At 38.6% G+C, this 17,906-nt stretch overlaps 1 protein-coding gene across 1 annotated transcript in view; it reads left to right on the top strand.

Annotated features, from left to right (window-relative positions):
- Positions 1 to 13,333: 13,333 nt before the first annotated feature.
- Positions 13,334 to 17,906, top strand: part of BMT2 (base methyltransferase of 25S rRNA 2 homolog) — a 32,125-nt gene continuing 27,552 nt past the window's right edge. Inside the window, exon 1 of the mRNA XM_066549699.1 lies at positions 13,334 to 13,495. Within this exon, the coding sequence (XP_066405796.1) occupies positions 13,345 to 13,495 (151 nt within the window). The 5' untranslated portion in view covers positions 13,334 to 13,344. The remainder of the gene's footprint in view (positions 13,496 to 17,906) is intronic.

Here is a 17,906-nt window from a genome sequence, read left to right as displayed (position 1 = left end):
AAGGCAAGAGGAGAAAATTAATTTAAAAATAAGAACAGAGTCAAAGAATGCTTTGTTTTTCCTGTCTCACAACAGCAACAAGAGCCAGGAGAAGGCAGAAAACACAAAAGATCTTTTTCTCTCTGGCAGCTTGAGTGGGTGACTCACAGCAAGTAATGAACTCTCTGCATACTGCTCCTGTCAGCATTGAGTGAACTCACCTTTGAGCCCTGACCAGAGCCATGTAACTGCAGACAGAAACAGGGAGCTTGGCTTCTTCCTAGAAGTTTCATCAATAAGACATAATGCCAAGGACAGCTGAGGACAGCAATCACCAAAACTTAGACTTTGCAAAGCAGCTAAAAACCAAGTGACGAGAAAGCAGGTTGAGAAAATTCCAGCATTCTCATCTCCCACAGCTGCTCTGAATTGCAGCATGCTCAGTCTCTCCCAAGACTTCTTCCCAGAACTCAGAGTGCCTTTGGATCCTTTTACACCTACCTACTTCAAGCCAGAAAAATATATGATGTGTGTGTTCTCATACTTCTCTAGAAGCTAAGTTCCCCAAAATTTGCAACTTTCCTTGTTACTTCTAACTTACAAACCAAACCTAAAGATTGAACAAAGGCAGAGGTTGCTTGTGGGAGGCAGGATGCAGGATTTGAGTATGAGTTTGTAATTAACTCATTTTTGTCCGGCTACTATATAATGTAACTGCACACAATCACTGAGGGACTGATGATGGCACATTTCCCTGAAAGTGTCGTGCATTTTCACAGTGCTTAGATACCTGGAGAAAGCTGCTCACATTCACACTCTTCCAGAGTAATAAGAAGAAAAGGTCTTGCTGTAAAGATTTGGATTTAAATTTCTACTTGTGTTTTCAAGGATTGATGCACTTGTGTATCAGCTAAACTTGCTATTACATTTACTAGACACACACAGTTGAATTGTATTTCATTAGCCTTCATCCATGAGTGCTGGCTTTTAGTCTCCATAGCTCAGAACCCACCATACCAGTGTCTTGCTTCTCCATGTAAAGAGGATTTTTTCATATATATGTAAAAGCAATGAGCAGTATGGCTGTGACATCTGCTCCAGTGCAGCTGTGGCTCCAGCTGATTTTCTTCCCCCAGGTAAATGAACAGCACAGTACTCAGATTCTGAGGAGGAGGTGGTGGGAGGGTGAGTTTACTGTAGACAATATCTTCATAAAAACCAATATCACTTATTTGTTTTCAAACAAGTTGTTTCACAAGAAGTATAATATAAGAAGCATTTCCACAATTTCTCAAGCTTAAGAATGACAAATTTGGGGTTTCTGTCTTTACTGCACACAGTGTGTTACTGCTTGCACACCAGACAGAACAAGAACATCTTTTGCCTGCTTTGCACAACTCAAGGCTAAACACAACCCTCTCCACATTGTACAGCTTTATAACTGGAAGTTTCCCTGATGAATTCACCAACACAAGGACCAAAGTGACTGTTCATATTCAATGCAGAGCTGGTGGAAGCTTTCAGGTTCATACCCTGAAATGCATCCTTCTTTCCCACATTCTGGAAATGGCTCAGGAAGTGGCAGCACACCTACCTCTTTCCTGAGGATTGCCTCCTTTATATTAAAGAATAAAATATTTTGTAAAGAGAGGTGCTTTTATTCTGTGCTGAAACAGTCCTTCCTAAGAAGTCCCTTCCTCACTTAGGCTCTCTAACTCCCTACTTGAAATCTATTTCTGTTCAGTTTTAAGAGCAGCAAACTTCAGAGCTGCACATAACTAGGATGACCTAAGGATGCTGAGAAGAACACACATATCCCAGGCTCTCCTGTGACTGTGGTGAATGAGTCCTGCTGAACACAGTGTCCCTCTAGAACAGCCTGCAGACACCAGTAGTGACCCAGCTGCCACACAGGCATTTGTCCATTTGAAACTGTCCCTAACAGATATGAAGCAACTGAAAACCACTAAGAAATTAATTCTTTTTAATTCCAGTTAGGATAGATCTGAATCGGTGACTCTGGCATGAAAGAGAATGAGTTCTTTGAACTTCCTACAGGAAGTTCTAAGGAAAGCTGCATGATACCAGTGGTTGCCTCTTTTTTGGCAGCCAGTCCCTGTTCAAGGTCAGGTAAGGGCAAAATAAGTGAATACAAAAGTAATTGTTTAAGGGGAAAAAAAAGGCAACACCAACGAGACTTGGAATTTTAACTGACATGAAAATGAAAGCAGTTTATGCTTATCTTAAAGATGCAGATGTTGGTAAATTAACACATATGTTTTCATCTGAAGATAGAATCATTGATCTGTTTGTCCTTGCTATCTTGTCTAACTGACCACATCTGGATGATTGGATTTAATAGTATTCCTGGCATGGGATCTTTCCTTCTCTTGGTTTCTATTTCTCAAATTTTTACAGCATATTAGAAAACAGTTTGCAACTCTTCTTTCTGATTGCAGACCACTCTTACAATATTATCTCTTGTTATTTTAAACACATTATGAGCTTTAGAAAAATGTTCTATTCCTCGTTTTCTGTCTCTACTGTATTTATTTGGTCACTGTCCATAAGCTGATAAGAAATCTACAATTTTTGCTTACAGGAGATCTGTAAGTACTATAATTCAGCTTCACCAGTGTAAATAAAAAATCTTTGTGAAAATACAGTCTCATAAGTATTATATTCACTTAGTCTATAAATTTAAAGTCAGTCTGGTGAAATCTAGAAAGATATTTAATTTAAGTTTTAATTTTTGCTCTTCTTCTGTGGTTCATTAGGTCACTTCCAATCACGCCCCATTGTAAATTTTTGTCTTTTAAAATAATACTTGGCTAAAGTTACCATTTCAAACTATGTACTCTTCAAAAATGCAATTAAAATAGCAAATTGGGAGTCAGAAATTACTATAGAGTATCAAGACCAAAAATCTGATTTATGGTAAGTTGCTCTTGTGGCATTCGTGACTACATTAAACACAATTACAGGAAAGGTGAAAACAGTGTCAAGTGCCAAGAATTTTTATATAAGATCAAAAAATTAGTTTGGTTTTTTTTTTGTTTGCTTTATTCTGTTTACAAATCTTTTCTGATTGCAATCTCTTCTGGTATTCTTATTTAAGGACACAACTCCGTAAGTATGTTTATAAATAAATTTCCACTTCTACTGATGTGAAATTATAAAACCAGACAAGAAACAGTGAAGCACCTAAGTGAAAATATAGTTCCTCTGAACATACTGACTACTATTCCTGCAATCAGAATTGCAGCCTCTTCCAAAACTGTGAAGCTCTTTTTCCTATTTATCAGTCAGGATTTACACATTTACACACCAGATGCCAGTATGTGATCTAATGGCAATTACCAGTTTTGTGCTAGAAAAAAGACTGATTACATTAGTCTGGAGCCAACTGTTTGTAAAACTGCTGTAAAAAGAGTATATGCAGAATATATGCATATATATATATTTATATATATATGCATATATTCTGCATATACTCTTTATATATATATATAATATGTATGTATTATATTATTATTATTAGTAGTATATAGTGTATATTAGTATGTTACATAATTAATAAGCAATATATAATTAATTATATTAATAATATATTATTGGTTACAATTAATAATTATGTGATTAGTATATTAGTATGTTGGTATATATTTTAGTATATGCAGTGATCACAAGTCACTTACTAAGCCTATTGACCCAAGTCTTGCCACTGAGTTTAAGAGATTCAAATTTAGACCTGGTAAGCACCTGCTGTCAGAAATGGTAGCTGCTAATGTCAGTCATCTCCAAGACCCAGCAAGCACATGTGAATTCAGCAATCTTCATCAGCAAAAGAAGACCTCAGACTATAGTCATTTGCTTGTCACCTTCATTTAGGTGCCAGGTTCTTCAGGAAGAGGATTCTCAGAAACATTCACAGATGATCTGGTAACTCGATATATCAGAACAACAAGTCTTATAGTCACTGAGCATGTATCCCAGAGTGGAGAGAATTTAGAAGATAATTTGTTTGATATAAAATTCCATTTGAAATGTGACTCAGTGAAGATTAGCCAAGTCTTTTGGAAGTCTCTTATCCCGTAACAGTAACACAGGCATTTTGTAAAGTTCCTCTCTTCATAGATTCAAAAATCTCACAAAGTAGATCAGATTGAAAAAGGGAAATCCCAGCAATGAAATCTCAGCAACTGAGAGCTTTAAAAGCTCACCCTTGTGTTGGTATTTCTCTTATTCAGGAGAAAAGAGGAAATTGTGGGAGTACAATTCAAAATAATAACAGGATCAAAGTCTGTATTCCTTCCCTATAGCCCAAAGATTACATGTTCCTATTACCTTTCAGGTGTGTTAGAAAAAATCTCTACTTTGTAATTTCCAGCTAAGCTTCTTCAGAAAGAAGACTAGATCCTGTCCTCCAAAGGCCTTAAGTAATGTAACTTAAAGATCATCTAGTGTAGGACAATCACAGGCAAGGGCAATTCACATCATAGAAACATTTATGTAGTGCTCTTAACTGCTAATGTTGGCAGACCCATTCAATCCCCAGAAGCAAACGTTTCTACCAGCAAAAGAAAATTGGCTAGGGTCCCATTCATTACCATCTACATGAAACAGCTATTGCAAAACTAACAAGTCAGGTATGAATTTGAAGTACAATAGCCATTTGTCTTGTTTCTCTCACCGCTCTGTCTCCTGCAGGTTACACTGGGGTGGCTACAGAAGCTGCTGCTCACAGCTGTCTCTCATTCAGAGGTTTCTCCTCCATTATTCATGAAGTAATAGCTGGGCCACAGCAAATTACATACAAAAATTAAGGAAAAACTTCAGGCAGAAATCATAACTAAGAATGCATTTTTGTCCTAGGTAATCCTAGGCAAGCTAAGGAATGTTAAGACCATAGAATAAATTATATTTGTAGGTAGCCTGAAAAAAAACCTGTCAACAAGGATTCATAGGATGCCTCATGCTGGATCTGAGAACAAGGTGAAAATACAAATGAGTATTTGCCTTGAGTACTTGCCAAACATAATCTAAATGTGACTGGTGCCCATACTAAATCCAATGTCTTTCACATTCCATCTCGTTTGAGATGCTTCTTTCATAAATGAGCCTTCACAGGCCAACAGCATTCTATTTGTCCCACGCAGGCAACTTCTTTTGAAATAGCTAGTTGTGTAAAAATAATTACTCACATGGACAACCCCCCAACAACCATAAGGTCAGACAGAACTTCTGCTATATCTGTTAGTCTTTAAACTTCAGTCTGAATGGTAAAAAAATGGATGTAGCCTTTTACCAAAGGAATGTACAATCTGCAATATTTTTAAAGAAAAAATTTCCTCCCACCTGTTCACACAGGAATGAAAAGAAAAAGAAAAAGAAAAAGAAAAAGAAAAAGAAAAAGAAAAAGAAAAAGAAAAAGAAGTTAATAAAAAGACTGGCTTCAATATTATTTTTAAAATAGATTTTTGGTTATGCTTCTAGTTCTGGTTCAGGGACCTTTTAGGTAATGATTGGTAAAATTCACCTTCATGAGTACAAACAGAAATTGAAAGCTCACAAGTTATTTCAGAAAATTGGCCACAATTACTTTTTTTGGCTGCTTCAAAAAAAGACTGATTTCTCTGTCTCCTAAGAAAGTACTGTTTCTATTTATGTAGAAAAGCCTGCAGGAGACCATTTTACCTTCTAAAAAGGCAAGGACATCAATACTTCAACTCCCTGTCAGGCTGTGTGATAAGCCACAGGCTGCATTTTGCTGATCATGTTAGGCTCTGAAAGAGGCAAATACTTTAACTTTATAATATGAAATTATGTTCCTGCTGAGAATACGTCCTGCTAGCTGGCATCCATTTCTCCTGGATTTAAAGGAGTCATTCAGCAAAAATCCACCTGTCGTGTTTCAGCAAGCAGGAGGGCTGTCTCTGGTTCGTACAACCTTCTTACATTACCTCCCATGTTATAATTGTACCTGTTTTGTAGTATATTGTCATAATGGCTTCCAAAAGGAAGTCTTCTCCTTGGTGACCAGTGCAGAGAAGTGAGTAGCCAAAATAGACATTTTTACTTTTCAAGCATTCTTTATAACATCTCCCTGTAATGAAGTCATTACAGGGAGCATTTGCACTGTTTTGGAACCGTTTCTGACAAAGAGTATTACATGTAATGTGTTTCAAGCAACATCTGAAACAGCAAATGTGAGGACTTCAATGCTGAATCCCCAGCAAAATTTAGCCTCTTTGAAAAGCAGAACATATTTTCTGTAAAGACAAGGGATTCACTAGATAACCACAATCACAACCACAAGAAATCAAGAGGTACTGCCCCTGGAAGAGCTGAAAAAAATATGTAGATGTGGTGCTTAGAGACATCACTAGGTGGTGGACTTGGAAGTGCTGGGTTAATAGTTGGATTTTATGAAATAAGAGGTATTTTCCAATCTAAAGTTTTTCTAGGCATTAATAAGATGTGTAATGTCCAGGAACACCTTTACACATAGAGAGAGGATATAGACAACTTTATCAGCCAGAAATCTGAGACTTTAAGTGTTGACTAAAATCTGAACATCAGTAAGAAATCTATGTCTTCAGTAACTGCTACAGTACCTTTCTGTTCTATTTCCTATCTTTTTAAATGTAACAGTCTATCAGTGTATCCTCAATAAATTGAAATGGTTATTTAATTTTATCACTACTCTACCTAGCTTTAAATAAGCATTTCAGAACTGCCTTCTTTTTCTACAGTTTGTAGTATAATTCATACCTCAGGGCAGCTGCTATCAGATCATTCTTAGGCCATAGTAATGGAGATAAATTTTTGACAAAATCTAGTGTGGAGAATGCTCACTTCATGCTATTTGTGTCACAGTCGTTTTATTAGATGTTCTGGAGAAATAAAAAGAAACCATACTTCAAACAGATAATATTTATCTGTGGTGCTCATATGGGAAAATTACTGCAAACACTATGTATACTTCCAGTCAAAATTTCTGAAGCAGCGTTAATATTAATGACTTCATTTTTCCTACCACCATTCTTTATACTCCTTCAAAATGATGAAGAGAATACTAGACCTTTAAATTTTATTGATAACATCTTAGATACTTCTGTCACTGAGGCCAGACTTAACTAAGCCTAGCACATGATCTGTGCACAAACCAAACACCATGTGTGCAGGACAAGCTAGAGTTTTGGCATTCCTCGCTCTTCCTGAAGTGTATCATACTGCCTGCAATATGCTGTCCTGAAGATAAAGCTCTGTTTGATGTTGTATGAATAGACTTTGTTGTTGCTCTCTCATCTGCTTAGCAGAAAATTGACTTCAACTTCAGTAGAGTCCCAAATAAGCCACATGACAGCATTCAAGAGGCAGGAGAGATTAAAACGAGTTGGGCAATCATTGGAACAGACAAGAACACTTTATTCATTCTAGAGATGTATTTCTTTTATAGGTCATATCTAAAGATACCTAAAATATCTTCTCCCACGCCTTCCCAGGACCTAGGAGGGGAAAGAAGGAGAAAAGTGAAATGACAGAGCATACCCTGATCTATACACAGCATCACAGAAATAGATTATTCCTCACAAATTTAGTTATTTTCCTAACTCAACAATTCACATGAACCTTAGCCTTTCCCTGGGCAATTTTTTAGCATACACTACTCCAATCAGACTTTGAGGTCATCTTAGTTTATGAGTCAGGCTATCAGACCTGCAGTACAAGAGTACAGGAAACTGCAGTATTTCCCAAGTTGAAAATGACCTACTGTACAGCTGTATTGCTGTTGAGAGGTACTGAAATTGTACACACCGGACCCATACAGGAAGACTGGAATTTTAATCCCAAAAATTGACTTTAGACTATTTAGTCTTAGTCTTTAAGACTATTAGGTGTTGCAGATACACAAATAATTGAACATAAAAGTTTTTGTACTAGTACCAAACTTTCTTAAAGTTACTGTGTCTGAATTGATTATACTGCAAATCTATAGACAGCAGCTGACAGAAACATGAACCCGTGCTAAAACCACATACTATCTTGAATGACACTAGAAGAAAACCAGTTAGACCTGCTGGATGTTTTGACATCTCTTGCTAAATCAAAGTGATTTTATGAGTTAATCCTTCATGGCAGCAAGAAACCAGCTAAGAAACTCAATCTAGATAGAGTGGCTAGTAGTCTTTGTTAAAGCTATCATGATATTGGCTCTGGTTATTGAATAATTCATACATTCCAAATAACACAGGAATGTGCTCAGACAAAAATATATTTTAAAAAACCAACAGATTTTTAAGGGAATTTAGGATTGATTTTTAAAAAATTATCATCATTATTAATCATCTTTGTTACTAGAGTATTAAGTATGTTTGTGATGCTCATGTTGAAAGAAGTTGCAATGAATACAACAATTATCAAAAAGTGCATTGTCTGTTCTCAGCATTAAAGGCTTGTTTTACTTTCTACTCATGCACATAACATCCAGGAAAAATTAGGTACAAAGTGCTTTGCTGCTTTTCAGTAAACATTTCAGTAGTTCCCTGAAATTTAACTCCCACTTTACAATTACACAAGTAATAGTCTGAAGAGACTTAAAAATTCCTAACTTTTCCCTCCTGTGTCAAAAGAAACAGCTCCTTTCCATGGACAAAGACAGACAGTATCTGCTGGCCAGAATGGAGATAGAGAATGTACTCTTTATCAGAAATGCTGGCTGCTGTTAAAACTATTCCTGTCATTTTGCAACACAAGCTAGCAAGTAAAAGACACAATTGCAATCAATAAAATCTTTTTTCAGTATCTAATTCTCATGATCTTAAAGATATTTAATTAAATTCCAGAATGAGCCCCTATTTGGGAAGTATTTTAACCCTTCTACAAGCTGGGTGTCTCTACCCACTTGAGGAGCAACTTTAATTTGTCCTGCAGTAAAAAAATCCTCTGCTTTCCAAAGCAAAATGTTTATTTATGTAAATATTGGGACTTTACATGCAAACCAAAGTCAATATCACGCCTATTTTTTTCCAGTAAAATACACAGGGTACTAAGTAAAGGGACTACTGGTGTGTACTTACTTTTAAAGGTGTCAGTCTCCAGAAATGGAATCCAAGATCTGTAGTTATAAAATTATTGTTATGGGGTAGCAGTTTTAATTACTATGTAACTTTAATTACTAAATTACTGCAGTGTGTAGTCTGGAGAATGCAATAATGGACCAACTCTAAATAACCACATCAGTGCAAATTCAGGGATGGGACTCCCACTTTTTAAACCAAATTATGTTATTTTCATGGCTTATAAGACTCCACAGTTAATGAAGAAGAAAATCTTAATTTCAACCCAAACATTCTACTGCTGCCTGTCTGCCATTCAGATACATATAGCAAAACCATTTCCACATCTAAGAACATTTTATTCCTTTTAAATCACACCGTGTTTCAGTGTTCCATTAAAACAATTACATGCTTTCAGTAATATTTTTGCAGACTACATTGCATTAGAGACTCTTATGATGATGTCATCACACTGGACAGAAGAGGCTGGGAAGACTTGATTGTCAAAACTGCCACTGAAAAAGATGGAAGCAAAGCATTGCTGATTCACAGCTCATAAAGTTTCCATGTTACTTTTCCTCCTCAATTTCACTGGGAGAAAGACTGAAAATATAGGCTACTTTCACCCTTCCCTCAGGAAGGGAGAGCACTTCCACTTCATATAATCTCATGGTGAAGATGTGGGTTCAGATCCCTGTGGGCAGAGCAGAGATGTGAACTGGTTTTCCCACATCCTCTGTGAATATTCCAGCCACACAAGTACTGGAAAGTGCTTTCATTATTCCTCCTCCTAATCTTTGAACCAAGACTTTTGATTCCAATGTTATTCATGAAAAGTGATGGGCATTAAAATATTTCAGAAATGTCAAAAGAAGCCAGTTTTCCCTAAATTGGCTTTTAAAATTAATTTATTTATTTAGAAAGTAACTAACACATAGAGGACCATTAATCCATTTTCTACATTCAAGGTAGTAAGTCCAGCTGCTCAAAACTATTCATTCCCAGAGAGTGAAACTCCATCACCTCTATCAGGACATGAGTAGTTTATTGCTTTTATCTCCTTGGAGTAATGCATGCATCCTTCTTGCTCATTCTAGTCTTGTGCCTCAGGGACAAATACATTTATGTTCATCTTAATTTGTTCCTTGAGTCTTCCTGTAATGTGTTCAAGAAATGTATAGATCACACATGTTTTTTTCTCCACCCTGACAGGGCACTGGGACATCAGTTCCATCAGGCCTTAGAGAACCAGTCCTGCTTTAATTGCCCACTCCTTTCCCCACCAATATCTCCATGCAGCACTCTGGGGAAACACCTCCTTCAATCATTTTGTATGAAACCCGTCACTGGGACCAATTCCCATCACATATTCCAGGGAAAATGTGTGTGTGTACAGTGACTGTAATGTCTCTTCATCAAATATTCTTTAATTGTCATGGCTGGAAATTCTTGACATCTGATAAATACATCTGTGTTACTCCATCGTGATAAATTAAAACTAGTTTGTATTTAAACCCACTTTGCTAGTTTTAGAAAGAAACACTGAGAACTGAAAAACAATAGTGATAACATAATTCAAGTAATAACTTATTATTCTGAGAGAGTATATTTCACATAAGTATAATTTCACTCCAGTTTTCCAATTCTACAAGTAGATTTTCCATTCTCCAAATCACACAAACACACACACTCATATTTTGACTGTGTAATCTACGCTCCAGGTCTGGAGGCTCATGACTGGGGGTGTTGATGCCAAAGCACTATTTTTCAGGCATCCTCCAAATGCCTCCATCTCTCTTCTGTCACTCTGATACTCTTACTCTTCCAGAATGCCTCCCTCAGTGCTCTCCTAGTATGATGCCACACACAGAACACTGGCTCATGCTTTTCCTCCTCAGCCTGTGCTTCCCCAAATCCTATACAATGGAAAAATGTAAAGAACAATAACTACAATGTAGGCTCCCTGTCCCAGTAATTATCAATGTAATCTCTTTTTACGCCATCTTAATCCTTCTTAGGTGGACTTGCATATAAAACTAGAAATAAAAATATTTCAGAAAGATATGATTAACCCCAACATAAAGTTTTATTTCTGATTCAGATTTAACTTCCTGAACTAGTCTGGTATGGAATTCAATAATCCACACTAGAAAATGACTCTTGGATATTTTCAAAGTCAAAGTAAAATTAATATACAGTGGTATGTTTTTTTTCATTAACACATGATCACTTATTTCAGTTTCAAAACTTAGGAAGGAAAATGTAATTAAAGGAAAAACTCAGTCACTACATTGATTTTTTCTTTCTCATTGCTGATGTTAGTAGCAAAAATTTAAATTCTCCTGTATTTTGAAGAAAAAAACCCCACCTGACAAAACAAAATGGAAATACTCTTACAATGAAATAGATAGCACATAGTGATGACAGATCCAAAATAAAGTGAAGTTGTTTAAGCACTCTCTAAAAAATATCAGCACAGAAAAAGTTGGACCTTTGAGCATTACATGGGCACTTCAAGGTGATGGGTGAAATCAGTATTTGTGTACCTCACTCAGAGTGAGTGAACAAGGGGTGAATTTGCAGTCAGTAACACTGGAAACCTTCTCTTTGGACATTAGAGTTTTGCCTTGATAATTGCACCTTCAAAAGAATTTTATCAGAAATGCAGAAAACCACTGTGTTCTGCCATTGGCTGTAATTTTTTTTCTGGCAGGACCATCATGGTGCTGATAAGAACCTGTTATCCATCCCACTGCACAAAGTCGTGTGTCACAGACTCCTCGTCAGGACGAAATCTCAACCCTACCTACTGTCAGATTTGTCACAGATTTATTGTAGCCACAACTTCCCCCTTCATGCTTTTTAACATCTTCAAAGAAGACAATTAGCGGCTTCTGGCCATGTCAAACAAGCAGCTTCATGTCATATTTCCCTGCCATGATCTCGTAAGGACTGGTTTTGTCTATCTATTTCCAACAGAGAGAACTGAAGTGCTTTGGGTTTGGGGAGAGGCAGCGGCCGGGCACAGAGAGCAGCAGCCAGAGGTGCCCGCTGTGAGGGGCAGTTCTGCTGGCTGCAGGTGCTGCCCCTGCTCTGGCAGCGCCTTTCCACCCAATGTGTGCCAGAACCTGGGCTGCAAAGAGAAAGGGCCCAGCAGCTCCATGAACACATAAAAAAGCTGAACAAAACTTGTGTTCTTCAAGCGTCCGCGCCCACACTACGGCCAGCAAGCCGCCCAGATTTGCTCGAGTATCTTCTGAATTCAGGTTTTTTCCACAATGTGAAAAACGCCAATCACATGTTTTTAAATTTTTTAAAGTTTAATAGTAATAAAATGGTCATAAAAATAGTAATACAATAAGAGCAATAATAATTTGGACAATTTGAATTAGGACAATATAAGACAACAGAGACAAAGAGTTACGGACGTCCGGGTACCTGTTTCTGGGCAGCAGGAGACTGAAAAAGGACCCCAGTTAACAAAGGATTAACTCTTAAAAACAATAGCCTGTTGCATATTCATACACTTCACACACGATGCATAAATTCTATTCAAATACAGGATTCTGTCTGGTCATCGTCAACTTCTTCTGAATCCTAACAGAGCCTTCGAGGCAGGAAGAAGTTCGTTTCTTCTGATAAGAGAGCAATAAATTCTTTTTCTATGAAAGATTTAGGTGTCCTGTGGCTGCTACCTCGCTGCGAGTCCTTTCTTTAAAAAAAGTATCTTACATAGCATAGTTTCTATTTCAACAATTTTTTATAACCAAAAACCATATTTAACACACTACTTAAGAGAATGATTACAGCATTACTTTCTAACACAACACATATAATATTCATTTTAATATTTGCGAAAAGCCAATCATAAAATACGCATTTTTCACACGCAGGGTCGTTGGTAGGTGGGGAACGGGTTTCGGGCCGGCTCTCACGGGGGTCTCTCGGGAGGCCGTCAGCCGGGGTGATGCACACAGCTGCAGGGGAAGCCGCACTGCCCCGGACACTCGCTGTGTTTTCCGCCTCGCTGTTTTGCTCGGCACGGCGGAGTGCCCCTCTCCAGACGTGCGGATGGGAAGCTCGGTCGGCAATACTCCCTCACACAGCCCGGGCCGCTGCCGGCGCGGTGCGAGCGCAGACGGGAGCGCGGGGCGCGGCCACGGGGCGGCGGGCGCGCGCGCGGACTCCATGTCCCGGCGGCCCGCGCGGCGGGGGCGGCGCGCGCATGCCCGCCCGGCGCAGCCCCGGCCCGGCGCGCGCCTCCCCCTGGGCCGGGCGGTGCGCGGCGAGCAGCGGGAACCCCATGGAGGCCGCTCCGCAGCCCCGGCCCCGGCCCGGCGGGGCCGCCGCCGCCCCGCCGCCACCCCCGGAGCAGGAGCGGAAGCTGGAGCAGGAGAAGCTGTCGGGGGTGGTGAAGAGCGTTCACCGGCGGCTGCGCAAGAAGTACCGGGAAGGTAACGCGGGGGAGGGGGCCGCCCCGGCCGGGCCGCCCCGCTGCCCCCGCCGGCCGGGGATCGGGGTGTCCCCCGCGGGCGGACCGGGCCGGTGTCGGGGGAGGGCGGCCGGCAGCAGCCTTGCGCTCGCTTCAGGCTCCTCCCGGGAGAGCGGGGTCGCCGCTGCCGTGGGCTGCCCGCAGCCCCGCCGAAGGCAGCCGGTCGGGTCTGCCGGGTTTGTGCCTCTTTCCTGGGGCTGGTGGCAGCGGAGCCCCCTTCCTGGCAGAGAATGGAGCTTCCCGGCCGTACAGCAGTGCTTTCCAAACTGAGGATCTGCAAGCGTGAGAACAGTAGATGATGAATGCCAAAAGAGATTGAATGGTGATCTGGGAAGGCACAGGTCTTTGTGGATTATTTGTGCCTCCTGTCTTTCAGTCGTAGCGCAGTAGTTGAGGCAGGAGCACTAACTGAAGGGGTTGGGGTAAAGCTGTTGTAATTACTCGTAGTCTTTGAAAAATCTACTTTGTCGTCAGTATAAATGCCCTTATGCAAGGTTTTTATGGGTGGTATTGGAATGCTTTAAAACCTCCCTGAAGTGCTAGCACAGGTCACAGAAAATTCACCCATCCATTCTTTTAGTGAGCCTGCAGTTCACCTCCAGAAGAACGCACACATGAAATGGGAGCTCTTCCTCTTGTAGGCACAAGTTCTTGCCTCTCCTCTGTGTTTGCATATGACACTTCTGTGAAAGAAACAAGGTCATACTGCCTTCTGGACTCCCAGAATCTCCCCTGGAGCCAGTTCATGCGATTTGGGCACAAAAACCGACCTATCTAGATACTGATCAAAACTCGCTGTTTATTTTGGCCTTGGTGAGGCAGAACTTAAAGGAGGATCTCCCTTCACTCAAATGTTGGGAGAATTAACGTAGTATATTTAAACATTCCAGCTCTGGCAAAGTAGTCCAGCTTTTAGCAGTACATGTTTCTGTGTTATTTCAGAGCGCCTGTAGATTAAGATAGACAAGGATTGCCTTTGTTAATTTTTTTTTAAAAGTGAGCAATCTCTGTAGCAACTGATTTTTAATTTTTTTTTTTTTGAGATGAGAGCCTAAATAAGGAGAAAGTTTTTGTAAGTCTGTTTCTTAGCAAAAAGCAAGTTTGTGCTCAAGTTTAAGTTGTGTGCAGCTGGTTAAGTGAAAGAGCCAACAGCATTTTCATTTACTTCCTATGGCTTGTAAATCATGTGTTAATGAAAACTTTACAATGATTTTTCTAGTCACTCCAAAGTAGCAACATGATATGTCATTTCATTGAGAGTTAAAACCATTTCATTGAGTTAAAACCAAGCAATTCATCACATCTGTGCAACAAGAAATGCTCTACCCATTACCCACTCATCCAATAGCAGGTGGTCCTTACAAGTTACTAGTGCTTAGTAGCCAGAAGTACTTCCTATGTTAGGTTCTTTCAGCTTGAGAATTTTAGTTTTGGAGTCTTTTCTACCTACATCTGCCTTTGTTTCCAAAAGCACATTTGAGAATCTCCTTCTTAAATGCCTTTAATGTCATTCAGAAATTGTAATACCAGGACATGCTTGATCTCTGAAAGGTCTTTTCTTGAATTTTTTTTTTGTAATACTTGGTGATGCTGACTGGCAGGTATGTCATCCTGACAAAATTAAAGTTGAAAGTTTTTTAAATAGAAATAAAAAAAATCAATAAATCATCTGTAATTTTTCTGTACAATTTGAATTATGGCTTGAGTATAGAAAAGCAAAGAGCAAAATCCCTTCATCCTTGCTTATGTTTTTACAGCTTTTTACATAGGGAAAGCCTCTTGACTCCACAATTCAGTGTTCTCACTTGCATGTGAGACAGAAACATAATTCTGCATCATTCCACAATCTTTTATTGTCTTTTTTTCTATTTTCTTTTTCTACTCTGTCTTCTCATGTTTTACTGGAGTTCTCTGAAGCTAGTTTCCATTTTGTCTAAATAAGCAAACTGTACTAGAATTGCTGTTGCATGGACTTCAGTGCTTTATCTGTAGAAGCAAAGTAGAATCCCATATTAATTTTGTTGGTAGATGAAAAATCATGTTCATTATCCTGAAAGCTATATGATTATTTTGTACAGGGTAGATAAGTCTAAGAAAGCCCCTTGTATTGTAATAGGATCCTAAGTTACTGTCTTCTATGAGAAGTGTTGAAAGGAAGTAGATGCATCCTTGATACACTGAGATGTGTGTTGATAGATTTATGTGGACTTGATTTTAATAAGCTGATTTCTTTGCTAATTCATTTGCCTTGCTGACGGTATCATGGTTTGTGTTTTAATGGGCAGTTGTAACAGGCAAGCCAGTATTGAGTTGCTTATAACTGCACCATTGTTAAAATTTCATTTCATCTTCTGCAATGGTTCCCTTCTTTTTTGAAGATGAACCAGTAAAAAAGTGACAATATGCTCCAAAACTGCAAGCCAACATGTTTTTGAAGAAGTTGCATACTTGTTAGAAGTGCAAGAGCAATATTTCTTAACTAGGGAAGCGTTGCAGCATTTTTTTTGCAGTTACTAGGCAATTGCTAGAATAAAGTTCAGTCATCATGTCTTGTAAAGGGTTTGATTTTGATTTTTTTTCCTGGCGAAAAACTGGAGATTAATCCAAGCTGAACCTTGGCTATTTTTTTAATTTCTGCACTTACTGAATCATTATACTTGTAAGTATGGTGCATGGATTTTATATGCAGTTCTGTACTGTGCCTCATGTCATATCATAGCCCATGCCATTCATGACAAGCACTTACCATCTTTTGAATGATGCAGCTGAAATGCTTTTAAGTTTGCACTGAAGTGCATTTTTTTGTTTTCTTCAACAATTTTAGGTTTTTTGCTGTGTGACTAGTACTTATCTTTTCTATTGTTTGAATATTCCCAGTATGACTTATAGTGGGAATATTTCAATTTTTTTTCTCCTTTTTATTCATCTTTATTTCCTTTTCTTCCCCTTCCTTTCCCTTTCCCTCTCTGTTGTTAATAAGAAAATAAAGGGAATCATGTCATCATAAATGCCATGGCAGATTTGGTTTTTTGAAATTGTAGGCTGCTTTTTTTTTTCTACTATGGGTTCTGCAGTAGTATTCTATGTGATATTTTGAAATTATTTAATGAAGTTTAGTAAATGAGTGTAGGTTTTAAATTAAAGTGGTTGGTTCTTGTCCACACTGAGTGAATGTGCCAACTAAATCAGCAAACCATTAAGAAGTTGTTTCTTCTTAATAGGTAGTGATAGACAAACAGTACTTACATAGTAGTTCCTAAAAATAAGCATCATTCCTGAGGTTAGCCTATAAACTTTCTCATAATAAAGAAAACATTAAGTGAGAATAGCTCTGAGATGTAACATGGTCACTTACGAGTCTCTCTCATTAGTATAAAGCTCATGGGATTTTTTAGTTGTATTCCTGATTCCTATTCAAACGGAGTCATTTAATCTTTATTATTTTACACACCACAGTAAAATCCAAAAGCTGAAACTGCTCTCAAGTAGTGAGTTATTCACTTACCAGAAATTTCACAGTGGTTCTGGATGCTTGACACAAGCATTTAGAAAGTATAGAAATTAGGATTTTCCATAATGTTTGAATTTCTGTTACTACATGGAGATGGGGCAAAAACAATGTTTGATTTAGTTGCTTCCTGTTGGTTCTGTTGCTTGGTACCACAGGTGACCCTGAGTTTCACAGAGCTTTCCTCAGTGCATCTTTTGGCACCTGCAGCCATGGGCTGGAGCGTGTTGTATGGGTTGCATGAATGTTTCATGTGCTTCATGCAGGCTGATTGTGTCGACCTGACAGACTAGACCTGTAAAAGCTGATTTAGTGGTTCCTAAGGAACTACACAAGATCTGCTGAACATCTGCTATGTGATGTATGTTTATTTGCTTCCAATTGCTTGTAGTAACTAAATAGGTTGAACTTTTACTGGGATAAAAATCCCTTCCCCTGATACAGAGGCATCCTGTTTTTCTCTCAGTTGTTTATTGCCTTTGTAGTCATGCAGACATGTATTATCAAGTAAACGTTTTCTCTATAGCACGAGCCTCAGTTATAGATGGTTGTGTATATAGTCTGAAAGATGATTTACAAGACTACTTTGCCCTTAAAATTCTGTAATAAGTACAAGTGAAAAAAATTGCTGAGGTATCTGTAAAGGTATTTCATGAAATGTTTTCCTGTGTGTTCACTAAAACAGTTCATTTCTCCTAACATATGCCTGCTAAGGATGCTGAGGCTTAGAGAATCACACAGAAATGTTGTTTGTCCTGTTACTAGTTACCACATCACAGAAGCTGACAAAAACATTTCTCGATGGCAGTTTGATTCCTTAAAAGAAATATTTGTTGAAACATCAAAGAAAAGGAACTTTTTAAAA

The sequence above is a fragment of the Molothrus aeneus genome, chromosome 5 (genome assembly GCF_037042795.1).
Source record: "Molothrus aeneus isolate 106 chromosome 5, BPBGC_Maene_1.0, whole genome shotgun sequence".
In the NCBI taxonomy this organism is placed as follows: domain Eukaryota; kingdom Metazoa; phylum Chordata; class Aves; order Passeriformes; family Icteridae; genus Molothrus; species Molothrus aeneus.
This window is presented reverse-complemented; position numbering and strand designations above follow the sequence as displayed.